We start from the raw sequence: 19846 nt of genomic DNA on the forward strand, positions 1-19846 counted from the left end.
GCGTGGCCTTTGTGTCCCCAGGAGTGTCCCCATCCTTGGGGATGGTGACAGCCCTGTGTCCACAACCTTGTTCACTTGACTGTGGTGGGAGCTGGACCCTCATTGCCTGAGTGAAGAGTTGTGATGCCTTTAACTCCCCAAGTGACCTTGTTCTTCTGCCTTAAACGCAGTAGCTGCTGTGATCTATAGCATCACAGCTTTCTCTCAACAGCCCAAGGGACTCACCCGTCATCACATCTGCATCGTGCTGCACCAAGTCCCCTCCCAGGCTGTCCCCACAGTGGCACAAGTCACTCCTGTTCGTGCTGCGGCTGCTGTTTGGGCTGGACACCCCCCAAGCTTTGCTGGGAGAACGATGGAGCGTCACCGTTTGTCACTGAGGCTCGTTTGTGGCACGATGGCCACGGCCTGAGGCTGCTCTGGCACCCGCTGCGCAAGTCGAGCTGTTAATCCCCGGCTGACAGCAATTTGTCCCCGGCAGAACTCGCCGCCTACGTGCCGCGCTCATCACGCTTGGCCGGTGCCGGTGTCACCACTGCCAGACGGGGTGACCCACAGTGTCCTGGGGGAGCTAGTCCCTTGGGCTCCAGCATCGTCACCAGGGAGCTGGCAGCCTGCCCAGCACTGTGGGACTGTCACAGCGTCCTCTCTTTGGGGACCGGGCTGGACGTGCCACCATGTCCCCTCCTGCTCCTCCTGGGGTGGGTGTCCCCATGGGCTGCGCCTGTTGCTGTCAGCCCAACAACTTGGCGCTCCAGGCTTGTTTTTTGGGAGAGGAAATGAGGTGTTAGGGCTGCAGTGTGGGGACACGCCTGTCCCCGTTCACGCCCTAAATCTGGCTGTGGGTCCGTGCCAGCCCCCTGCAGTGCCCTCCCTGCTGCTGAGCCCGCCAGGCTGGAGAAAACCCGACCTGCAGAGCCGAACGCCCAAGGACGAGGCTCCACGTGGGCTACGGCACAACCGCGGGGCTGTTCGGCGTGACCGGCTTTTGTCCTGACCTGCCTCAGCGGGAGATATTGAGCGGCAACAGCAAACGCTTCCCGGCCGTGGAAAACGCCGGCGGGCGCGGATCTGGCACAACCGGCTTTCAAAGAGCCCTCGGGGACTTGGAGGTGAGTCAGGTGTGTGTGTGGGGTTCGTGACTGATGGGGGGGTCCTGTTTGGGGATCCTTGAAAGCGGCACACGGATGGTGGAAGAGCACAATTCCCATTCTGCTCCCCCAGAGCAGATAAAATGCCTGGGAACAGCAGTGATGCTGCCTCCATCTAGCAGGGAAAACACAATAATGCTCATCTACATCCAGAGCCTAAAACATGTGTCCAACCAGGGGAAAAGCACTGAAATCATCACTTGGGGACAACTCCATGGGGAAGGAAAAAAATAACTCTGTTCGACCCAAAAGACCATGATGTGTATTGGTGCTGGCGGTGTCCCAGAGGCTAGAGCCATCGGCCAAAAGCCCCCAGAAGCAAATGTCCTGGGAAAGGGGCTATGAGCAGCCATCTGGCACCAGCGCTGTGCTCGGGAGCCGACGCGCTTGGCAACCGCGTTAGCAAACACAGCGCCTTGATAAATCGCTCACTTCTGCGCTTTGCTTTGAAGGTGGGAACCAAAACAAGGAGAACTGATTTTTCTCCGGGATTGCCAAGCCTGCCTGCAGAGGGATGCTGACCTTGCACTCGGTGGCCAGAGGCCGCGGTCCCGCTCTCCCGGGCTTTGAGGACGCATGGAGCAGAGAAATCTCCCAGCCCAGCGTTAATCCAGCTCTGGCAAACAGCCCGGTTTTGCTCATCCCCATCCGAACCCCCTGGTCTGTCCCCAGATTCCTCCCCTCAGGGACTTGGTGCGCAATGACCACTCTCTGCACGGTGGGTTTGGCTCCAGCGGGTTTTATGTCTAGAGGAGGAGAGCAGCGCCGCGAACGGGATGGGATTTGGGATTGGGGGTCACGGAGCGGCGGTGAGATGATGGACACAGCCCCACGGCATGCAAGGTGGCCAGGGACCGGTGTGCTGTGCTGAGCCCTCCAGACACCCCAAAAAGCAAACGCCCTGGGACGACGGAGCTTTACCGGGGGAGCTGAAAGCCCCCAGGACATCTCCAACCCGCCCCGGGATGGCACCGCATCCTCTCAGCTCCTCCCGCACGACTAGAAGCAGCAGTTGGCTAGGGCGATCAAGATACCCCATCATTAAATAATAAGAATAAACTATTAAGGGATGATTAAGGGTCTGGCAACACCAGACCCCGCAGCAGTGATTCGGGGCAGGATTGGGTTGGTTTGGGTGCCAGGACCAGGCTCTGCCTGATTTTTGGGGTTGGTGGCAAAGCTACAAGGGCTACTGAGAACAGGGGGGACCTGGTGCTCCCCAGCAGCACGTGGGGACAGGGAGGACGCGGACGGGGGGGCTACGGCTGGGGCTGGCGGGACTAGAAGCCCTTCTCGATGCTAAGGGTGCGGCGGGTGACGTGCTCCATGGTCCCCGAGATGTACTCGGTCAGGCTGATCTGGTAGTTGGCGAGCATCTTCAGCATCAGCCGCAGGTTCAGCCACCACTGCTCCTGGGGCAGCCTGTGCCTGCATGGCGGGGGGGGACACGGCTCTCAAGTGTCCCCAGGGATGTCCCTGAGGGACCCGGTGAACCGCTGGGGTGTGGGGATGGGGACTTACTCAAAATCAGTGACTTTCTTGAGCTCTGTCACGGGGCTGAAGGCCACCACCTTCTTCCTGAGCCCGATCACGCAGGCCGAGTCGCCCGAGTTGGCAAACACGCGGCCTGGGAGAGGGACACAACGTGCTGTGGCCACCTCGCTGGGGGATGAGTGGCCAAACCCAGAGGAGCAGGAGCTGCTGGGTGGCACCAGCATCCCCCCAGCCCCACCAAGGTGTCCCCAGCGCTGGGCTCACCCTTGCGATAAACCTCCTGCAGCTTCTCCGACATCCACAGCACCGCCTTCACACCCAGCTTGGTCCCATAATTGCGGTCAAAGGGAGTTGGGGCTCCCCCCTGGGGACAAAGATATGGTGATGACAAGCCCGGCTGGCTCTCGGGGACAGCAGTGGCCCATGTGGCCCCGTCCCCCGTACCTGCTGGAGGTGGCCCAGGACGTTAATCCTGCAGTCGAAGATGCCTTTGCCCTCGGAGGAGTAGAGGTTGTAGAGGAACTCAGTGGTGTAGTGCTCGTGGCACTTCTCATTGCTGGGGGGCAGAGGGAAGGAGTGGGGGACTGCTCCGTAACCCGGCATCCCCAGGTGTCCCTCCATCCTCCCCTGAACACCTTGTTCTTTGCTGGTTTGTTCTTCCTGAGACCCAGAGACCCAGCAGGACCCTGGGGCTGGGGTGGGGATGGCAGTGGGGGTGTCCAGGGCAGGACTGTCCCCTTGGTTGAACATGGCATCCCTGGGCAGGACACCGTGACAAACCCCGCTGTGCCCAGGGCCCCCCTCCAGCTGTGGGAAGGGCTCAGCACCATAGAATAAAACAATCACAGAATCATTTTGGTTGGAAAAGACCCTCAAGATCATCGAGTCCAACCGTTCCCCCAGCCCTGGCACTGCCCCATGTCCTGAGAACCTCATGTCCGTCTGTCCAACCCTCCAGGGATGGTGACTCCAGCACTGCCCTGGGCAGCCTGTTCCAATGCCCCACAGCCCTTTGGGGAAGAAATTGTTCCCCACATCCAACCTCAACCTCCCCTGGCGCAACCTGAGGCCGTTTCCTCTGCTCCTGGCGCTTGTTCCTGGGGAGCAGAGCCCGACCCCCCTGGCTCCAAGCTCCTTTCAGGCAGTTCAGAGATCAGAAGGTCTCCCCTCAGCTCCTGTTCTCCAGCTGAACCCCCAGCTCCCTCAGCCGCTCCCATCACACTTGTGCTCCAGCCCCTCACCAGCTCCATTCCCTTCTCTCAACTCGCTCCAGTACCTCAAGGGCTTTATAGTCCTGAGGGGCCCAGAACTGCCTCCCAGCATTCAAGGTTTGGCCTCCCCAGGTCCCAGCACAGTGACAGTCACTGCCCTGGGCCTTGCTGGCCACATCAGTGCTGGTACAAAGTCCCCACCATGTCGCTGGGTTTTTCAGCAAACACCCCCAGCGGTCCCCAACTCACCGCAGCACCAGCCCTCTCTGGATATCCGTCTTCATTTTGTCTGTCAGGTGCTCCACGTTGGCCTGCAAGACAGACACCAGGATGGCAGCAGTGCCCATGTCCTCTGCCGCCATCCCAGGTCCTTCTGCTCCTCTCGTTTGGACCTGAGAGCCACTAACGTCACCCAGTGGCTTCACAGGGAGCTGGAGCGCTCCCTTTGCCCATTTTCCTTCTTATTTTACCCAAACCAGTGAGCATCTCCTGCTCTGCTCACCTTCAGGTCGTGGATGGTGAAGGGATCCTCGTAGACGTAGGCGGCGTCGGCGCCCACCGCGATGCCAGTGACCGTCGACAGGTACCCGCAGTAGCCGCCCATCGTCTCCACGATGAAGACGCGGCGCTTGGTGCCCGAGGCCGACTGCTTGATGCGGTCGCAGCTCTGTGCCGGGAGAAAAGGGGGGTCACACCAAGACACCCCATCCTGGCTGCGACGCGATGCTGGATCGTTCCCAAAACGTGCTGGGAAGCAACGGGACCCAATGGGACCTGCTGGGACCTCACCTCCATGGCCGCGTTGACGGCCGTGTCCGAGCCCAGGCTGAAGTCGGTGCCGGGGACGTTGTTGCTGATGGTGGCGGGGATGACGCACATGATGATGCAGAGCTCCTCGTACTGCCCGCGGGCCTCCACCAGCTGCAGCACCCCCTCGTACGCCTGCAAGCACCCAGTGCTGGGGATGTGCTGGCCCAGCATCCCAGCAGGGGTGGCCCTGGGATGCTGACACCCCCCCCAGTCCCTGCCCAAACAGGTTTTCCCCGCACCTCGAACCCCCCGATGACCAGCAGCCCCTGGATGTTGAATTTCCGCACGTTCTCCACGATCTTTTCCATGCAGGTCTTGGGCAGTGTCCTGCGACGGGGAGGAGAGATGGGGAGAACACAGTGAGGACAGGGGGTCACCAAAACACCCAGGGACAGTGGTGTCCTGCCCGTTCCACCCCCCAGTCCCTCCAGGGCTGTGCTTACCGCTTGGTGCCCAGCATGGACCCGCCGCGTCCCAGCCAGCCCGCCACGTCGTGCCAGCCGACCTCACGGATCTGCAAGCAGCATCTCTCGGTTTTGGGGTGGTGGGAACACTCTGCCACCCCCTTCCAAGCCCAAACCCTGTGAAACACGCAGCACCCAGGCTCCCCATCCCTCTTACCTGCCCCTTGGCCAAGCCCTCGAAGCCGTCGCTCACCACGTAGATGGTGTGGCCCTGGCAGATGCCGATGCGCACAGCCGACCTGACGGCAGCGTTCATACCGGCGGCAGGGGCACCCACGTTCAGGATGGCCATGCTGAAGGGGCTCTGCAGGGACAGGGACAAGAGGGTGGCACCTCGCTGCGTGTCCCCAAGGTGGGGACGGTGTCCCCTGCCCGCTCCTCGTCCCTCCTCACCTTCTCCTGCGCCGGCTTCTGGTGTGCCAGCAGCTTGTAGATGTTCCAGTTGTTCTCAAAGCTCCTGCAAGGACAAAGCGGTGTGGCCCTAGGGACCCACAGGGAGAAGCCCCCGCCCCAGCACGTCCTTTTGGCCGTGTCTCCCCACATCCTCACCTCCCACGCAGCTGAATGGCCTCCTCAAACCTCTTCTCGTCCATGGCCTTCTGTACATCCTTCGTCTTGCGGGAGGGGAGAGAACATGCAGCAGGGTGACCCCCACGCCAGCAGGACCCCCACCCATGGGCCCGAGTGCCCGTATCCCCCGGTACTCACCACCTGCACGCACTCCATGAGCGGCAGCCGCACCGACTGGTTCCCCGAGAGGCTGACCACGCAGGCGGGGGTGTCAGGGGTGGCCTCCAGCAGCGCCATCACTGCCTCCATCCCCATCTTGCTGCTCTGCCCAGGGAAAGGGACACCCGCTGTCCCCTGGGACACCCGCTGTCCCCCAACACCGGGAACACCCGCGCCAGCCGGGCGCGACGCCCCCTGGGCTTGGGAACCACGCGGCTGCTTCCACGCATGATTTACAGCCAGAGAGCTGCTGGTTTTCTTTCAAACCCATGAAATTCGCAGCAAATTAGGGGAAAAACGGGCATGTGGTTCAGCAGGACCCAGCCCACAGGGACCAGCTGAGAAAATCCCCCGCACCACGCAGGGGGACAGCACAGGGGGTTCCCCAACTCCCTGCTCCTTCCTGCAGGGTGTCCCCCAACACTGTGTCCCCTCCCTGGGACCTACCAGCACGCGGTCGAAGGCCGAGGGGGTCCCTCCGCGCTGCACGTGGCCCAGGACGGTGACGCGCGTGTCGAAGCCCAAGCGTTTCACCACCAGCTGTGGAGCAGAGGGGGTGTCACACCGGGGACCCTCCGGTCACCATGCAGGCCGAACTGGGGGCCGGGGCGGCGCTTACGTCCTTCACGTAGTTGGAGGAGATGGGTTTGCCACTGCGGTCGATGGCACCCTCGGCGATGATGATGATGTTGAGGCGCGACCCTCTGCTGCGCGTCTGGCACGGGAGGAGGAAAACGGACGCTGGGGCTCAGCCAAAACTCACCCAGAATCCTTCCCCTGCCTGCAGGGGGCTCAGGTTTGACCCCCAAGCCGGCGCTGCCCCTGGCGTGCCAGGGCTGGATTCGTGCTCGGCTGAGCGCCCCGTTTCACAGGGACAATGGTCGGAGCTCCCGAAGCTCCACGGGGTCGGGTGGTGGCCACAGGGCTCAGCGGGATCCCTGCGGGGACTCCCCAGAGACCAAATGGGGACAGGACTATAGGAACCCCTCCGCTCACCTCCCCGAGCCTCTCGCACATGAGGTCCTCCCAGCCGTCCTCTGGAGGGGACTCGGGGATGAAGAGCCAGTCGGCGCCCGAGGCCAAGCCAGACACCAGTGCCAGGTACCTGGGGACACAGTGACAGTAGTGGCCCCAAAAACCACCATCCCATCCCTCTGATGGGCTTCCCCATCCCCAGGGCTTACCCGCAGTGGCGGCCCATCACCTCCAGCACGAAGGTCCGCTGGTGGCTGCAAGGACACGGGGAGAGAAGAAAGGTGGGTGAGATGCTCAGGGTGGGTGCAATGTCACAGAATCACACAGAGTCCCAGAATGTCAGGGACTGGAAGGGCCCTGGAAAGCTCATCCAGTGCAATCCCCCCATGGAGCAGGAACACCCAGCTGAGGTTCCACGGGAAGGTGTCCAGGCGGGTTTGAATGTCTGCAGAGAAGGAGACTCCACAACCTCCCTGAGCAGCCTGGGCCAGGCTCTGACACCCTCACCCCAAACAAGTTTCTTCTCAAATTTCAGTGGAACCTCCTGTGTTCCAGTTTGCACCCACTGCCCCTTGTCCTGTCACTGGTTGTCACCCAGAAGAGCCTGGCTCCATCCTCCTGACACTGCCCCTTTCCATATTGATCCCCAGGAATGAGTCCCCCCTCAGTCTCCTCTTCTCCAGCTCCAGAGCCCCAGCTCCCTCAGCCTTTCCTCACACGGGAGATGCTCCACTCCCTCCAGCATCTTGGTGGCTGCGCTGGACTCTCTGCAGCAGTTCCCTGTCCTTCTGGAGCTGAGGGGCCACAACTGGACACAATATTCCAGGTGTGGTCTCCCCAGAGCAGAGCAGAGGGGCAGGAGAACCTCTCTCAGGGTGGCTGAGATGTCAGAGTGATCCAGCCCGCAGCGCTCACCTCTGTGCTGTGGTGGTGATGGCGTCAATCACCTCCATGATGCGGTGCAGTGCCGAGTCAGTGCCGATGGTCATGTCAGTGCCGCAGAAATCGTTGTCGATGGAGCCCACCAGCCCCACGATGTTCAGGCGGGAGTTCTGCCGCGCCACCTCCTCACTGATCTGCCCTGTTTAGGGGGGACACGGCTGCGTCACCAGTTATTTTAGGGTCTTACTGTCTCTCCCGCAGCTTTGGGAAGGATCCTGCGGAGGAGCCCAGCGATGGACCTCGGCACCCCTTGAACACTTTCCCAAGGATTTTGGGGGGGTCACCCACCCTCTTGGAGCAGCTCGTCCAGCAGGCCCCCCCACTCGGAGCGGAAGATGTCGGCGCCCGTCAGGCTGCCGTCCCCGCCGATGACGCACAGGTTGGTGATGCCGTGTTCCACCAGGTTGCGGGCAGCACGCAGCCGTCCAGCGCGCGTGGTGAAGGCTTTGCAACGGGCGCTGCCGATCACCGTCCCACCCTGCAGAGAGGAAATGGGACGGGGGGGACACACACCTCATCACGCAGGTTTGAGGAGGGGGTGGCATTTGGGGGTGCCACGGTTGAGCCTCACCAGCTGGATGATGTTGGAGACGCTGAGCCAGTTGGCCTGCTTGATGTTGTCTCCCCCCTCCACCAGCCCTTCATAGCCCTGTGGAAAAGCGGGGGCACAGTGAGGGGTTCCCCAGCACTGGGGGGGGTGGTTCCCCCCCAACCCACAATGGGGAGCAGGGGGGTGCCCCAACCTCATAGATGAGGAACACCTTGGCTCCCACATATATCCCCATGCGGGTGACGGCGCGGACGGCGGCGTTCATCCCTGGAAAGGCAAGACTTGATCTTGGGGGGAGCCCCATGCCCCACAGAGGACCAGATTCTATAGGTGACCCTGAAGTGTCCCCTCGAGGTGTGGGGGGGATGCCCACGCAGGCTGAGACTGGGGAAACTCATTGCATGTGTGGGAGCTGCGGAGGAGCAGCCGCTCAAGAGCGAGCTATAACGTTGATATTAGCGAGATGTGATATTAATATTAGTGAGACGTAATATTAACATTAGCGAGATATTAATATTAGCAAGATGTAATATTAATATTAGCGAGAAGTGATATCAATATTAGTGAGATATACCATTAATATTAGCGAGATGTAATATTAATAAAAACAGTTGCTAATCCCTTGGCGGGGGACCGTGGGGCTTCCCCCGTGGGGCCGGTGACCTCCAGCAGAGGGTGCCCCGGGGCCATGGCGATGGTGAGCACCGACCGTTCCCCCGTGGGGCGCACACGGCAGCGGGGTGTCCCCCCTTCCCAGGGCAGGAACGCGGGGCCACGTCCCCGCTGCGCACCCCGAGGCCCCGCGGACTCTGGACCGGGCGGCCACGGGGGCGGGCCCGGGGCCGAGCTCCCCCCTCACCCCGCGCCCCGCTGCCCCCGGCCGGCCCCACCTTGCGCGTCGCCGCCGCTGGTGAGCACGGCGATGGCCATGCCGGCCCCCGCCATCCGCAGCCGCTCCAGCTCCGCCGCCGCCATCGCTGCGCTCAGGGAACCGGCACCGCGGGACACGCCCCCGACACGCCCCCTTCGCCGAGGCCACGCCCACCGCCCACTTGGCCACGCCCCTCCGGCGCGCCACATCGGAGCGCGCCGTATCCATGCCATCATGTCGCGACATATCGCGCCACGCGGCGCGCTGGGAAACGGTGCCGTAGGAAGCAATTATTTTGCAAATATAATGGGCTCAGGCAGCATCTCTCAGCTAAGCAGTTTTTTTAATAACGATATCGCGACACCAAGTGTTCTACCTAAAGGTCAGCACACACAGTGGGGAAAAAAACCCCTGCTTATATCCTCCCAAAATCCCGGCTGCAGTTTTCCTCCCCATTTCCCCATTGGTTGGTACTGCAGGGTTTACAGACCACCCGACCCTGCCTCAGTTTACATACAATACCCTTCCCCTTCTCTTTAGTTTGGAGGAGACTGAGGGGGGACTCATTCCTGGGGATCAATATGGAAAGGGGCAGTGTCAGGAGGATGGAGCCAGGCTCTTCTGGGTGACAACCAGTGACAGGACAAGGGGCAATGGGTGCAAACTGGAACACAGGAGGTTCCACTTAAAGATGAGAAGAAACTTGTTTGGGGTGAGGGTGTCAGAGCCTGGCCCAGGCTGCCCAGGGAGGTTGTGGAGTCTCCTTCTGTGCAGACATTCAAACCCGCCTGGACACCTTCCTGTGGAACCTCAGCTGGGTGTTCCTGCTCCATGGGGGGATTGCACTGGATGAGCTTTCCAGGGCCCTTCCAGCCCCTGACATTCTGGGATTCTGTGCTTATCAATGTATTTAAAATGTGGATTCCTGGTACTTTGGCTACCCTTCCCCCTAAATTAACTTGTAAATACAGGTATCAGTATGCACACAGGTATCAGTATATATTCTGGGAAGGGACTGTGTTTTACACTAAGGATTCATAGTCCGATGTGTCTCAGTCCTTCCCCTGTGATGGGATCAGGCACCAGGTCCTCAATTACGTATAAACAACAGTTCTTTGTTAAACGATCCTTACAAAATTATAGATTAAAACATTGAAAAATACAAAATATATATTAAAATACCGGGCTCACCGTGCTGGCACAGCCCAGGGCGGAATGTACCGGCACCACACCTGTAAGGAACAAGTTAATTTAGTTGGAAGGGTAGCCAAAGTACCAGGAACCTGCATTTTATATAGATTGATAAGGGGAAGGGTATTGTATGTAAGCTGAGGCAGGTTGGGTGGTCTGTAAACCCTGAAGTGCCAACCGGTGGGGAACAGGGGAGGGAAATTGTGGCCGGGGTTTTGGGGGGACATAAGCAGGGGCTTTTTGCCCTATTATGTGTGCCTGCCTTTAAGTAGAGCACCTGGTGTTCCAATATCGTTATTAAAACAACTTGCTTTGCTGAGATATCCTGCCTGAGCCTATTATATTTGCAAAATAATTGTTTGCTGCAGTTCTTTTAGGTAGAAGTGAAAACCAAACACAGAGGGCGAGCCCAGCACCAGGGTTTCTCGGTCCCAATTCTGCAGCCCCTTATGGGGGTTATGGGGATGCCACATCCCCAGGGTCACATCCTCCCAGGGACCGGGGTCCTGTTGCATCAGCGTTTGCGGAAATACCGGTGCTGGGTGTCTGTACTCAGTCTCCATGAGTGCAGCGTGGTGCTGCTCCCCTCCATCCCCAAATCCCCCCGTGTCTCCTCCTGGAGAGCTGTGTCATCACCAACCTCCAGCATCACCCAAATGCATGGGGACAGGGCCCCCACCCATCCAAGTGATAGGGAAACTGAGGGAGGCACCGGCTGCTCGCTCCCCACAGGCTGGAGTGATGCCGTATGGTCCCGTAGGACTTGGTGGCAGCTCGGAGCCACCCCCGGCCCATCCGGCAGCGAAGGGGTGCGGGTGGCTCGGGCTGAGGAAATGGGAGAGCCCTGGCCCGGCTCCCACTCTCCTCCTCCTGCAGCCCCACCTCCCCGGTCCTGTTTAACTCCCCGCCAGGCTGGCCGTGGGGCCACCATTGCTGTCCCCATCGCTGGCCGTGTCCCCATCCCTGTCCCCACCATGCTGCGATTGCTGCTGCTCTGCGGGGCCCTGGGCTGCGGGGCAGAGCGGGCGGGTAAGGCGAGGACACGGTGACAAGTGGGGACGGAGAGACGTGGTGTTGGCGTTGGGGGACACACACAGGGCTTACAGGGATGGGACAGGGCGGTGGGTGATGTGCAGTGTCTCTCGCAGCCCCGCTCACCTTCACCATGCTGCAGTGGACCCGCGTCTCCAATGGCAGCTTGGAGTTTTCGGGGAACGCCAGCCTGGACGGGCAGCTCAGCCACATCCTGGAGGGGCTCAATGTCACCCAGGTGCTGGCGCTGGAGCCCCTGGACGCCTGGGCCCTTTGGCGGGAGGACGTCACCACCTACCTGCACCACTTCAGCCAGCTGGTCAAGCTCTTCAGCAAGGAGAGACCCATCAACTGTGAGTGGTACCCGTGGGACACGGGGATGCACGGGGAAGGGCAACTGGCTCTCAGGGACAGCTGGGCGAAGGGACGGGGACACGGCCACGTGCAAAACCTCGCTCTGGGCAAAAGGAGCCGGGAATTTCTCACCCGGAGCTCACCCTGGGTGATGCTCAGCCTCCTGCTGCCCCTGGGGAAAAGGGCTGGGGGATGCAGCCTGGGGGGACGGGGAGGTGTAGGCACCCTGCCTGCATCCCACATGCACCTCATCTGCATCCCACATGCACCCCATCTGCATCCCACATGCACCCCGTCTGCATCCCACATGCACCCCATCTGCATCCCACATGCACCCCACCTGCCTCCTGCCTAACACCCCGCGTGCACCTCACCTGCACCCACCTTGCACTTCACCTGCACCCCACATGCACCCTGCCTGCACCCCCCTGCACCCCACAGCCTCCATGGGACACTGCCAGTGATAATTTCACATTCCTGCCTGCGTTGCTCCACAAGCCCCACTACCTCCAATATGCTCCTTTGCCCGGGGTGTTTTACCTTCTTTTCTATTTTCTTACCCCCAAAGCAGTCTTCCCCCAGCTCTGCATTTCTCTACCTGGCCCTCGGGGAGCATTTTCTCCCCTCGGGGTGCCCGGTGGGAGCCACACGCACCTCCCCTCGCCCCACGTTCCCCATGCTGCATCCTCCGGCGAGAGCGATGCATCGCTCACCCTGAGCCAAAAATCCTCCCGCGTCTCTCAAACTGCAGGCGAGGAAGGGGAAAATCAGCCCTTGGAAAAGCTGTCGCCACAGCTAAACGGAGTGAAGATGAAGCTGGGGGTGGGTGGGTCGGGTGTTGTGAGGATGAGGCTTCATAAACTTGGTGCGCGTCTCGTCCCTGCAGACACGCAGAGCCTGTGCTGCCGCCTGGGCTGCCAGCTCTTCCCCAATGGCACGGCCCGCAGCTTCTATGAGGTAGGTCCAGAGAGGTTCTCCTGCCCCTCTGCTCTGCCCTGGGGAGACCACACCTGGAATATTGTGTCCAGTTGTGGCCCCTCAGCTCCAGAAGGACAGGGAACTGCTGCAGAGAGTCCAGCGCAGCCACCAAGATGCTGAAGGGAGTGGAGCATCTCCCGTGTGAGGAAAGGCTGAGGGAGCTGGGGCTCTGGAGCTGGAGAAGAGGAGACTGAGGGGGGACTCATTCATGGGGATCAATATGGAAAGGGGCAGTGTCAGGAGGATGGAGCCAGGCTCTTCTGGGTGACAACCAGTGACAGGACAAGGGGCAATGGGTGCGAACTGGAACACAAGAGGTTCCACTTAAAGATGAGAAGAAACTTGTTCCCAGTGAGGGTGGCAGAGCCTGGCCCAGGCTGCCCAGGGAGGCTGTGGAGTCTCCTTCTCTGCAGACATTCAAACCCGCCTGGACACCTTCCTGTGGAACCTCAGCTGGGTGTTCCTGCTCCATGGGGGGATTGCACTGGATGAGCTTTCCAGGGCCCTTCCGATCCATGACATCCTGTGATTCTGTGATTCCGTGAGGTGACCCTCAACGGGACAGCCTTCCTCAGCTTCCATGTCCCCAACGCCACCTGGGAGCGGCGCTGGCCCGGCAGGGATGCGGTGGCCGCCTACGCCCAGCGGGAGCTGATGAAATACCCCCCCACCACCCAGGTCCTCCAGTATTTCCTCAACACCACCTGTGTCAACATCCTGCGGGCACAGATTGCTGGGACAGGTCTGTGCCATGGCTTGGGGGGGACACAGGGTGTGGGGTGGCCCCGGTCATCACCTGTGTCCCTGTCATCTCTTGCAGAAAAACAGAGTAGCCGGTCGCACGCTCCACTGGTGCTTGGTCTGATCCTGGGGACCTTCGCCTTGCTGGGCATGGCTGTGGGGATCTTCTTGTGCACGGGGGGGAGCTGCTAGTGGAGCCAGCAGCCATCCCATGTCACCTCGTGGGGACAGGGACGGACCCACCAGCACCCTATGGAGACAGGGACGGAGCCAGCGTCACTCCGTGGTGGCAGGGGATGGAGCACCATCACCTGGTGGCAGAAGGGACGGACCCACCATCACCCTGTAGAGGCAGGGACAGACCATCTCACCCCATGGTGGCAGGGGATGGACCCATGTCACCCCGTGGATACATGGACGGACCCACCATCACCCTGTGGCACCAGAGATGGACCCAGCATCACCCCGTGAATGCAGGGATGGAACCACTGCAACCCCATGGTGGCAAGGGACAGACTCACTGTCACCCCATGGTGGCAGAGGATGGACCCACCATCACCCCGTGGACACAGGGATGGACTCGTGTCACCCTGTGGATCAGGGATGGACCCACCGCCACCCCATGGACACAGGGACGGACCCATGTCACCTGTCCCCATGCCCTGCATCTCCCCAGCATCATGGGCTTTGCTCCCAAAGGGTGGCTTCCCTGCCCTGTCCCAGCAGGGTTGTCCCCCCAGGAGCAGGTCCCACCCTGGGGACGGTCCCCACGCTGGGCTGACGTGATGCGCTGAGCCTCAACACTGAGACACGGATGGAAAGATGGGGCAGAGGAGTGTGGGGGGGGAAATGGCAGGAGAAACAGGCAAAAAAGGTCATCGAAACCCTTATTTATCCCTGTTGGGAAGGGGATAAATGCCTGCGGGAGGATGTCACACCCTATTGACACAGCTTGGAGCTGTCCCCTAATAAACCCACCCTGTCCACTCTCCCACTGTGTCTGGTCACTCATTTGACTGCGGGCCCATCACGGGTGACAGGGACACGGGTGACAGAGACATGGGTGACAGAGACACAGTTGTGCTGGGTGGGATCGTCGGTGCCACCAGCCCACGTGTCACCTCATGCAGCGAGTTTGCGAGGCCTCTGCAGAGCGGCCGGTGGGGTTTGTGCCTCTGAGCCCCCGTCCCTCTGCCCGCAGCTTCGGTTCCACTCAATCAAGTCATTTTCCAATGGCCAAGCACCAACACTTCGTTTATTTTTCATTTCCTCACCTTCGCAGGAGGCACCGATGTTGGGGACAGGCCGTAACGGGGCGGCTTTTCTGCACAGATCAATGCATTCGGTGCTCTTTGATGATGCCCAGAGGGACACGGGAGCATGGGGACACCTGGGGTGACACAATGGGGACCCCAAAGCGAGAAACCGCTCCCCAAGGAGCAGCTAAAGAAACACAAAGCTGAGCTACTGGCACCATCCAACAGCGTTCGTTGCTTTATTTTGCTTTTCTGCAACCTCCAATCTGAGCTAAGTCTGCTCTTAGCCCACTTGGGCTTCAGTTATATGAATAATAAATTCTTGGCTGAGTTTTCTTCCCAAGATTTGCAGCTGACCCCCCTCTCGTGCTCATCCCCGCTGCCTCAAGGGCAGGAGGGGCTGGGGATGAGCCAAGAGCTGGCTCGGGCCACCGAAATTGGGGACAGCGCAGGAGCAAGGAGCTTTGCTGGGTTATCTTCCAGCTCCAAGGGTGGGAGCCAGGAAAAGAGCTGCAGGCCAGCAAGGGGATGGGACGACACCATCGGGGTCGGAGTGCTGGAGGTCTCTGAAGATGACGTCTCATCACCTTGGCCACCAGCCACCCACCCAGGCAGGGGCCGGGGTGCTCCCCACCCTTCCGAGGGCTCTTTTGTACAGAGAATGGCAGCCAAGAGGCCGGAGGATCCAAAAACAACGAGGCAGGGGGACGTCATCGCCAGGCCCGTGGCCGGGCTGCGCCGCAGCCTAGCACAGCCTGTCCCCACCATGGCGCTGGGGACACGGGGCCAGTGCTGCAGGTCAGACACACGAGGTTTTATCCCCACAAAGGGATAAAAACACTCATAGCCGCTTCCCAACGGGCTCTGCCGTGGACTTGGGCATCTCCGCAGATGTCACACCAAGGTCCCCAGACCTCCAGTTATTCTTGTGCCAAGTCCCCCCACCCCGGGCTGCAGCTCCAGTGGGGAGGGCAGAGCACAGATCCCATGGGACAGCGATGCCCCAGGGCTGTGACGGTCCCCTCGGACACTGGCTGGCAGCAGGGATGGCACCCGGGAGAGCCAGGGAAACCAGGGAGGCTGTTTTGCTTCGTCCTTCTGAAACGCGTCATGTTTTGGACAGATGAGGAAATCTCCACTTTAAAGTTCTCTGGAAAAGCCTTTTTCCTGTTCCCCGGGCCCACGTGTGTGTCCGACACAGCAGGAGGGAGGTCCAGAATGGCAATAGCATCCACCCCCAGCACATCGTAGCCCCAAAATTTATCTTCCTCACCCCAAAACTGCCTCATTGTGGGGCCACCACCACCTGCCCCACTGCTCCATCTACCATCCCTCCAGCAGCTGGTGGCCACATCCTTTGCCCATCCTCTCCCAGATTTGGTTGATGTTCCACCTCGATCACAACCTGGGCTTAACCATGTATCCTGTCAACCGAGGGCTGTTTTAAATTTGCTCATTTTGGGTTTTTTTTTCTTTCTTAGTGAATAAACTTAGCTTTAAGAAACCCTCCCAAAGCAGCATCTCCCCCAACACAACCCACCCCAACCCCAACCCAACTCAACCGTCCCAGCTTTGCTTTCCCCGCGCCGCCTGGTTTCCATCACTCGGCTCCGCTATCGCTGCCTGGGATAAGGGCTGAGATAAGACGCCCAAGCCTTGAACATTGTTCCAGTGAGTAAGACGATGCCATTGTGCGAGAGCCAGCTTTCCCCTTCGCCCACATCCCTAGCTGTGTCCTCCGGGAGCTTTCGGCCACTGTCACAGCATCCTCAGGTCCGGCAGCCGTGGTCCCCTGCCCATCCCCAAGGATAAAGGATCACAGGAGCTGCCTGAAAACACAGTGAGGGGCTCCTGTGCCTGCGGGGTGGGAAGGGGAAAAAATGGGGCTGGTGGTTTTGATCAGGAAAAGGGGCAGCACCAGATTGAAGTTTGGGAGCAGGAAGATGGGATTACCCTCGTGAACGTCCCCGACGCATTCAGTGCGTGCGCTGGCGGCATCATCGCTGTTCTGGACTAAACAAGCTCCGTTCTGAATTCCCCCAGACATCACCTTGTCACAGCCCCGGATTTTTTTGTCTCCGGCATCACCATCTTTGGGAAATCCTTTTTAACCTGGGGCTGTGCTGGGGCAAGGGGATTTTTGCTTTGCCTGAGCAAAGAATGCTTATTTTGGAGCAACAAGATTTTTGGGGTGGAGGCTGTTTGGTATCTGCTTTCCCGCAAACTCATGGGAGAGCGGGCAGGTCCCTGGAAATATTGAACAGCAGAGGAAAGGGCTGTGCTGGAAAACACAGCCCAGGCCATGCTGGATGGGGCTCTGAGCAACCTGAGCTGGTGAAGATGTCCCTGCCCAGGGCAGGGGTGGCACTGGGTGACCTTTGAAGGTCCCTTCAACCCAAACCATCTGTGATTCAGGAACATTGCAAATCTAAGCGTCCCCAGAGCAATTTTCTCCTGGCATCAGTCGCTTCTCCCCTCCCATCTCCACTGCCTGTTTCTCAGGAGAAGAAGAGTTTAGATATAGATAAGTGCTTTAAAATAACAACTTTTTTGGAAAAAAAACACCACTGTGCTTGCGGAGAAGTTTCTATGGAGAAGAAATGGCTGTTTGGGAATATTTTCACCCCCTGCCCACACTCAGGGATGCTCTGGGCAAGTCAGGATTTGTTCCCTGCATGACTGAAACTGCAGCAAACAAACAAATCAGGCCAGATCACTCCTCAGGACCCACGTACCCAATGCCGAAACTCCCCAAAGTTCACTATCTGGTCTGGGATGGGCAGTATGGCTTTAGGTGCAGTGATTTCTGCACCTAGAAGCAGTTCTGAGCTGTTTGCACCAACATCTACAGCCACAACCTCCGGAGGGGATCAAACCCCTTCAATTCAGAAATCAGGATCTCATTGTAGCCACGCAAGGACGTATCCAAACATCCCCTTCTCTAACCACCAAGGACTTCTGGAAACACATTCAGGGACAAGCGCTTTGCTGGAAGAGCTGAACACTGCGCCTCTATCTAAACCATCAACAATCCTTGACTTGTGCAAGGATTCGGGGTAAAAGGGGACCAGGAAATTATTTGATTCAATTTAAGCACAACAGCTGGAAATAACGACAGGATTCCCAGCTTGGAGGTTTCCACCTTCGGGATGCTTGCTTGGTCCTGAGCGTTTATCCGAAATAAAGGAATCTGTGTGTGCTACGACTCACACCAGCTTGAGGTGACTGGAAGAGGGGACAGCGGGTGTCATGGCCACCAAAGAGCTTCCACGTCCCCCTGGGAGGACAAACACCTCCCAACACCCTGGAAGCTGCGGAACTTTCTTTAGGCAAACAGCAAACCCGAAACAAGTGGAAGGAGATGCCGCACAGAAAGCCCAGCGGCTTTGAATGGGGGAGAGGCGGCAGATGGCTCCGCACACAGAGACGGGGAGGAAAATGGAAGGAAACAGGGTTGTTTGCCTTGATTTGGGCTTTGCTTTGCTCGCCCTGGTACGAGCGGGGGCTCTGCAGCTATTGTTGCTGTTCTGCATCCCACGGGCCTCTCCGTTCATACCCACAATGAAACAACAAAAAACCCAACCACAGGAAGGAAAGGAATTAGCAGGGAAAGGAAAAGCAGCGGGAGGAACAAGTGCTCATGCCTGAAATAAACGCACTGCCGGCTGCTGGGGGTGCAGGTAACAATCACAACACCTTCTCCTGCGCACAAGTCGAGACTTCGGGGTGAAGTTGTGGCTTTTTGGCTTTATTGCCGCAGGCGAGTGCTGGCAGAGTGGTCGCGGGCCAGTGAAATGTAGAAAGGGAATTGTCAAACAGAGCCCTGAGGGGCTGGGATAACAGGAACCAGGGAGATCTGAGTTGCTCTAAAATCTGGGTTTTCTTAGACATCCAAGCTAAGGGGGAGCGGGGGCAGAGCTGCTTGCAGACACCAGGGAAGTTGGTCACCAAATAGGTAGCGGCCGCAATTAATGGCCAATGCTTACGGATTTTGAGGAAATGAGCGTAGAGGTGAAGAGTTTGGCATCCCAAATTTGCCTCGCCCCCCGCTCTGAGCTGTTCCTGAAGCCCCCACTTTGCTCTGCCAAGGCAAATGTCCAAAGGATCCAACAGGAAACCTTCCCGGTGCTGCGGCTTCCGCTGGAGCCCAAGGGCTGGGTGGGACGTGGCCGGAGCGAGGGCAGAACACTGCTCCCTGCTCACATCTGAGCTATGAAAGCTCACAATGGAGAAAAACAAACAACAAAGAGCAAAAAAAAAACCCTACCTCAAAAAAAAATTACCTTGGAAAAAGCTACTTACTACTGAGTGGAGATGAGTCTCTGGTGGGGATGCTCAAAGCTTCACAACGGAAACCAGAGCAGCACAAGTGTCCTTGGTTCACAGAATCCCAGAATGTCAGGGACAGGAAGGGCCCTGGAAAGCTCATCCAGTGCAATCCCCCCATGGAGCAGGAACACCCAGCTGAGGTTCCACAGGAAGGTGTCCAGGCGGGTTTGAATGTCTGCAGAGAAGGAGACTCCACAACCTCCCTGGGCAGCCTGGGCCAGGCTCTGACACCCTCACCAGGAACAAGTTTCTTCTTGTATCTAAATGGAACCTCCTGTGTTCCAGTTTGCACCCATTACCCCTTGTCCTGTCACTGGTTGTCACTGAGAAGAGCCTGGCTCATTCCTCCTGACACTGCCCCTTTCCATATTGATCCCCAGGAATGAGTCCCCCCTCAGTCTCCTCTTCTCCAGCTCCAGAGCCCCAGCTCCCTCAGCCTTTCCTCACACGGGAGATGCTCCACTCCCTTCAGCATCTTGGTGGCTGCGCTGGACTCTCTGCAGCAGTTCCCTGTCCTTCTGGAACTGAGGGGCCACAACTGGACACAATATTCCAGGTGTGGTCTCCCCAGGGCAGAGCAGAGGGGCAGGAGAACCTCTCTGACCTACTGACCACCCCCTTCTAACCCACCCCAGGTACCATTGGCCTTCCTGGCCACAAGGGCCCAGTGCTGGCTCATGCTCACCCTGCTGTCCCCAGGACCCCCAGGTCCCTTTCCCCTACACTGCTCTCCAACAGCTCATTCCCCAACTTACACTGGAACCTGGG

General features: G+C 59.0%; 2 protein-coding genes across 2 annotated transcripts; one reads left to right on the top strand and one right to left on the bottom strand.

Moving 5' to 3' along the window:
* Nucleotides 1-1874: 1874 nt before the first annotated feature.
* PFKL (phosphofructokinase, liver type) lies at nucleotides 1875-9362 on the bottom strand. Its single transcript, XM_065844414.2, has 22 exons — nucleotides 9217-9362; nucleotides 8520-8593; nucleotides 8348-8425; nucleotides 8065-8254; nucleotides 7750-7915; nucleotides 7044-7088; nucleotides 6856-6964; nucleotides 6479-6574; nucleotides 6307-6399; nucleotides 5839-5964; nucleotides 5680-5744; nucleotides 5524-5587; nucleotides 5288-5434; nucleotides 5110-5180; nucleotides 4906-4993; nucleotides 4646-4798; nucleotides 4359-4523; nucleotides 4106-4167; nucleotides 3090-3201; nucleotides 2910-3009; nucleotides 2673-2778; nucleotides 1875-2579 (listed from the first exon to the last, which is right to left on the bottom strand). Exons 1-22 carry the CDS (start codon nucleotides 9299-9301, stop codon nucleotides 2432-2434), a joined length of 2343 nt encoding a protein of 780 aa, XP_065700486.1. The 5' UTR covers nucleotides 9302-9362; the 3' UTR covers nucleotides 1875-2431.
* Nucleotides 9363-11113: 1751 nt separating this feature from the next.
* Nucleotides 11114-14482, top strand: PROCR (protein C receptor). Its single transcript, XM_065844420.2, has 5 exons — nucleotides 11114-11417; nucleotides 11537-11773; nucleotides 12661-12731; nucleotides 13299-13494; nucleotides 13573-14482. The coding sequence occupies exons 1-5, from the start codon at nucleotides 11222-11224 to the stop codon at nucleotides 13683-13685; spliced, it is 813 nt and encodes a 270-aa protein (XP_065700492.2). The 5' UTR covers nucleotides 11114-11221; the 3' UTR covers nucleotides 13686-14482.
* The last annotated feature ends 5364 nt before the right edge of the window (nucleotides 14483-19846 follow it).

The sequence above is a fragment of the Patagioenas fasciata genome, chromosome 9 (assembly GCF_037038585.1).
Source record: "Patagioenas fasciata isolate bPatFas1 chromosome 9, bPatFas1.hap1, whole genome shotgun sequence".
NCBI lineage: Eukaryota > Metazoa > Chordata > Aves > Columbiformes > Columbidae > Patagioenas > Patagioenas fasciata.

What these genes read in the sequence shown, in the direction of transcription:
- PFKL (XM_065844414.2), bottom strand. Translation starts at nt 9,301, where the DNA reads ATGGCGGCGGCGGAGCTGGAGCGGCTGCGGATGGCGGGGGCCGGCATG. An exon ending in GTGATGGGCCGCCACTGCGG is followed by an intron (nt 6,965 to 7,043) that starts GTAAGCCCTGGG and finishes CTGTGTCCCCAG; the next exon opens with GTACCTGGCACTGGTGTCTG. An exon ending in GCAGGAGGTTTATCGCAAGG is followed by an intron (nt 2,779 to 2,909) that starts GTGAGCCCAGCG and finishes TCCCTCTCCCAG; the next exon opens with GCCGCGTGTTTGCCAACTCG.
- PROCR (XM_065844420.2), top strand. Translation starts at nt 11,222, where the DNA reads ATGGGAGAGCCCTGGCCCGGCTCCCACTCTCCTCCTCCTGCAGCCCCA. An exon ending in CTGCGGGGCAGAGCGGGCGG is followed by an intron (nt 11,418 to 11,536) that starts GTAAGGCGAGGA and finishes TGTCTCTCGCAG; the next exon opens with CCCCGCTCACCTTCACCATG. An exon ending in CGGCCCGCAGCTTCTATGAG is followed by an intron (nt 12,732 to 13,298) that starts GTAGGTCCAGAG and finishes TGATTCCGTGAG; the next exon opens with GTGACCCTCAACGGGACAGC.